General features: G+C 39.7%; 1 protein-coding gene across 2 annotated transcripts; it reads right to left on the reverse strand.

Moving 5' to 3' along the window:
- Positions 1 to 631: 631 nt before the first annotated feature.
- On the reverse strand, positions 632 to 4,329 carry faim2b (Fas apoptotic inhibitory molecule 2b). Of its 2 annotated transcripts, none has more exons than XM_073469136.1 (12): positions 4,315 to 4,329; positions 3,134 to 3,179; positions 2,820 to 2,887; positions 2,667 to 2,731; positions 2,527 to 2,580; positions 2,382 to 2,432; positions 1,712 to 1,751; positions 1,575 to 1,612; positions 1,378 to 1,465; positions 1,187 to 1,282; positions 886 to 939; positions 632 to 781 (listed from the first exon to the last, which is right to left on the reverse strand). In XM_073469136.1, the coding sequence occupies exons 1-12, from the start codon at positions 4,327 to 4,329 to the stop codon at positions 632 to 634; spliced, it is 765 nt and encodes a 254-aa protein (XP_073325237.1). The 2 variants fall into 2 exon arrangements, with proteins under 2 accessions (XP_073325237.1, XP_073325236.1); XM_073469135.1 differs by having other exon boundaries at positions 3,134 to 3,182.
- Positions 4,330 to 5,084: the final 755 nt, after the last annotated feature.

The following is a 5,084-nucleotide window of genomic DNA, read 5'->3' on the forward strand; positions in this document are numbered from 1 at the left end:
GGGTCACAGTAGTATGAAAGCCCTGAGCGGCAAGAGAGACTTGATCCAGTCTGATCTAAATTGTTTCCTTCTTTTGTTTATGACTCTAGAACTGGTGAAAAATGGATCATCTTTCTATATTCTTTAAATATTTTTTTTCATCTGTGAAACAGGTGGAATAAAAGTTTTACAGGTGAAAAAAATGAATCTGTGCAAACAGGTAAAAAAGCTTCTTATGACAGGTGAATTGTTTTTCGTCACTGAAAATGGATGAAAAATAAAGTTTTGGCAGGTGTAAGTTATTTTTGGTCAGGATCGTTTGTCAAAGTGTTTGTCGTTATACGTTATACTCAGTTCAGCCGCAAGAGGCTGAAGTGCCTCTACCCCTTATTCTAAAGAGATGAATATTCAAGATGAATATTAATTTCTCCATGCACTCTAAACAAAATTTACATACATTGTGTGTTAGTAAGTTATGTAACATTACTGCCATGTTTCTTTTGGCTATAAATATATTTTCATTGGCGATGTCGCTATCTGTACAGAACATCCTGGCCGGTTTGTACTACACGTGTTCATGAGGGTCATAACTCCAAGCTGAGTTTGTAAGGAGTACAAACAGTGCCGCTATTCGTTGGGAAGAAGTAGTGCTTTAATCCCGGCCTCCTCCCATGATCTGTAGCAGGAAGCTGAACAGGTAGATGATGTCCAGGTAGAGGCTCAGGGTGGCAAAAACATATTCCTCTGGACTTATACTGTAGCGCTTGTTCCCTAACAGCAACTGAGTGTCAAATGCCAAGAACTGGGTCGGAAAGAGAGACATGAGGAGAAACCAAGGAGAGCACATGAGTAAAAAATAAACTTCAGCTGAACAATATTGATGTTTCTCAAATGTTTGATTCTCACCAGAGTAAAGAGGATGGCTGCTCCAACAGCATAGAGAGCATGTAACCAGGGGACCTGTAGTGTGAGAGAAAACAGCATTACAAAACACAGTTAAGAAGGATAGCAGCATGCTAATTGAAGAAAGACAGCGCAGGGCTTTGCTCGATTATCTGTGAGGCTAATCCCTTCTCACACACCCAAATATACAGCCGACAGCACCTGAGGCTTTAACCTGCAACTGTTGTTTAACTCATCATTAATCTCAGCTATTCTGGGCTGCTCCTAGAAAGGTGTGTGAGCAGATGGCAAGGGGTGAACTTACATATCCGAAAGGGACGACAATGGAGAGCGTGATGGCACAGAGAAGCATGACCATGCACAGAGAAAACAGGACGCCCTGGCAGGATGTGACGTCAATCTGCGACAGGAGGGAAGACATTTGATTTAATGAATTAAACCAAATTTGTATGTTTAATTTGGTTGTTTGAAAGCGGATGAGGCGGCTCATCTCACCTTGGTCTGGAAGCTGAAGATGGTGACAGAAAGACACACCAGAGCGGTGATTCCCAGACACAGAACCACTGATTTGGTGTTGTAAAAGCTGGAGGAAGAGAAGGCAGTCTTTTACTCTTCAGGCTCAGATTACTTGAAATCAATGTGTCAGACAGACACCCACGTGCACACATGCCTGCATTACAATATATATTTACCTCGACACAAATCCCATCATGAAGGCCATGCTCAAAGTCTGAGGGAAAAAGTAGAGAAATGTTGCCACAGTTAGGCTCGACGTGTAAGAGCATATTGTATGTTACTGTATTGTGCTGTCATGGTGAGGAGTACTCACAAACAGGACCAACAAAATGATGTTCCAAGGAAACTGCCTCCTGGTGACGTTAAAAAAAAGGAAGAAATTCTGCTTCAGCAACAAATTTATATCTACACAGCACCATGAATGTGATTTAAAGGAGACATATTATGTGAATATTCAGGTTATTAAGTTTATTTTGGTTTGCTGCTAGAATAGGTTTATATTTATATATATATTAATGCTCATAAAACTGATCAGTTTTGTCATACTGTCCAGTGTTGCAGCACTGCATTCCTCCTCCGTCTGAAACGCTCTGTTTTAGCTCCTGTCTCTTTAAGGCCCTCCCTCCTGAATGCCCAGTCTGCTCTGATTGGTCAGCTCACACATGCCTGACTCAGCACCGCTAACAACAACTGAACAGCTGTGCTGAATCAATTCTTACCTGCCAAACTAGCCGTTAGGCATAAGTTATGTGAACGTGTGACTCTGTGACTTTTGTGATGTCATGAAGTCACGGAATTAAGACGGGCCTAGTGATGAGGCGTTTCAGGAGCAGGAGCTTCTGTTGGTGCGGACTTTGACCTTTTTGACTTTCAAGATCTTTTACATGCACAAGAACAAATACAAAACTCTGACAGAAAGGGGGGAAAAATGCATTGTAGGTCTCCTTTAATGATTCATTGTGTTGAGTGTTAAGAAAGGTTACCTCAAGTCTCCACAGCAGGACAGCGCAATGTAGGTGGCAAAGAACATGAGGCTGTCGGGAAAAAAAGGACAATGATGAGACAAAACTTAATGAAAAACAGAAAAAGGTGACACTGTAATGTGAGTTATGATGTGTTTTCACTCACTAAGATGCCATGTACAAGCCTGGATGAGTCTGAATAAAAAACCTCACAGGCGCACTGTGGAGACAGAAATGAAATGGATTTAATTCATGTTTTAATCCGAGTGGTTACAGAGTGATTCAGACGAGCACAAGAGTAGTTACCAAAATGAGAAGAGAGCGACAATGCCGACTGTCACGAGCAGCTGAACCATGAGGATGGCGTAGACCTGCAGGAGGACACACACTGTGTCAGAGCTAAATGGCCTCAGTATGTTTTTGTAAGGGTGTCACTTGTTTCTCATTTCACATGCGTACCTTCCTGATGAAGGTCTGCCTGATGGTCTTGTCGTCCCAGGCGAACTGGGCCTCCATTTCGCCATAGCCTGTAGAAAGAAGAGCGGGAGGACAATGTTTACACCTGAACTAAGTGCAGTATTATTAAGATTAATAATTAGGATTACAAATTGCAAAGAAGCATCATAAAAAAAATCATAATATAGGAAATAAACATGCTTAAACTTGTTGTCTGTATGATGTCAGTCTTATTTTTTTCACCTGGTGCTCTGAATCAAACAAGCAAATACTGTTTGCTATAAGGGAGTATGTCAAACCACAAGATATTTTTTTACCTGCAGTTGCCTCCTGATAAGTGGGGGGCTCATTGTCATCGGTCACCTGCTGGGATTGTATAATGGCAGTTGGGTCATTGCAGGGTGTAATCAGCTGCATTCAAAGCAAAGCTGTGTGTACACTAACTGTACAGCTTTTAGATAAAATACTCTCACACACATTAACCAGCACTGTAATAATATTATGTTCACCTTCTTTAGCTGTGCAGAGTCAATGACACATTCGATTTTACAGTAAAAGCTGCCTGCAGACCAAGGTTATTATGGTTAACTGAACCTAAACTAATACCTGGACTTCAAAAAAACACAGAAACAAACTAAAATGACGTAATAAAATACAAATATACGCGAAATGTCTTTAGTTTAAAGATACACTTCGTAAGAAAGTTGATTTTTGGGTGTCATTAGCAACTCGTTAAATACTGACGCTTTGAGATGACGACAGACCCGACCTGCAATCCCAAAGCATTAGTGTTTGACGAGTCGAGAAAAGAGACTCAAAAATCAACTTTCTCACAAAGTGGAGCTTTAAGTCTTTCAGTTCATTCAAAATGGCACTGAAACTGGGACGTCAGCATGACTGTGAGTCAGCTGCTTTCAACAAGTGCTGTGTTCAAATAAACTGAAACAAGTTAACACATGCTGGAATCTTACTGAAACTTTTAAAAAAGAAAGAAATTAAAACGAAATATAAATAAAAACTAATGAGAATTACAAAACTATAACGACGACGCCGCAGACAGCATTCCATAACAAAACTGTCTACAACACAGCCTCCATGTTTGATTAGTTCAAAGGATTAGGATGGATGTGATGAGCTTCCATCTTTTTATAGCCAGTACAGATGAAACTATAGTTGAAGCACACAAAAAATGATGTTCATCAGTGAGCTCTTTCACACACATTCAAGAACATCAAACCTTTTAATTTGATGTCATTATTTAGTTGATGAATGTGTCTTCCATGATGTTGTGATGAACAGAGATCAGAGACAGTCATATCTCCTCAATCCTAACTCAAATGCATAACCTCTTTGGAGAATATAAGTATCTATTACAGTTTTAAAACAAACATCTTCATTAAATCCCATTAAAATGTCATGATTCTTCATGGACCAATCTCAATATAATACATTACTACATCTGTAGTGTAACTATAAGGCAAGAAAGTAAAAGACATACCTTTCCCTTTTTCATGATTTCACCCTTTTTGCACCTATGTGTTGCTGATGATGTGGTGGACTACTCTGAAGTCACAGGTGTAATATTTACACTTGTAAGCAGTCCTTCCAAAATATAAAAATCCAAAAACAAATCCAAAATATGAAAAATCTGATCTCCTCTTCCTCTTGTTTGTTGAGGTTCGTCTGGTCCAAAACACTGTGAGTGAATGTTGCTTGTAGACTAGTCGTTTGCTCTGAATTTGTCTCCAGTGTGGGGATTACACTGAAGCTTTATAGGCCTCCATGTGGTTAATCTCTCTCTAACCCTGATCCTGCGCCACCCCTATCCCCGGCCTGATGAAGCCGTTCCAGCAAAGTCCAGGTATTCCCAAAACACTGAGACAAGTCGGACTGTACCACTGCTGCTGCTGAACAGGGGTGTCATTTATGTTTCTCTTCGCTGGCACAGACCCCTCAACAGTGTTCCAGGACAGTTAATCATCCTAGAGTTTACCAGAAAGACTCAAAGGACTTATATATCTGAATTACATATGCATTACATAACTATTTTGTTCCACTTTTGGAGGAAAATTAGGGGCTCAGACATGGAGGATATTTGATAATCAGCCTATTCAAATTGTATAAGAATATATTATTAAAACAAAACAAACAAAGCACTGCACATGTGAAATTGGTGATATAAAATAACATGTTGACTGCCTGAATGCCTATGTTGTATGATTATCTTTTTTTTTTGTTTATACTATACTATTTAATGTACACTCTTTC

Source organism: Pagrus major, chromosome 6, assembly GCF_040436345.1.
Source record: "Pagrus major chromosome 6, Pma_NU_1.0".
In the NCBI taxonomy this organism is placed as follows: domain Eukaryota; kingdom Metazoa; phylum Chordata; class Actinopteri; order Spariformes; family Sparidae; genus Pagrus; species Pagrus major.

What these genes read in the sequence shown, in the direction of transcription:
- faim2b (XM_073469135.1), bottom strand. An exon ending in GGCTTGTACATGGCATCTTA is followed by an intron (nt 2,433 to 2,526) that starts GTGAGTGAAAAC and finishes TTTTCCCGACAG; the next exon opens with CCTCATGTTCTTTGCCACCT. An exon ending in TTGTCGTCCCTTTCGGATAT is followed by an intron (nt 940 to 1,186) that starts GTAAGTTCACCC and finishes CTCACACTACAG; the next exon opens with GTCCCCTGGTTACATGCTCT.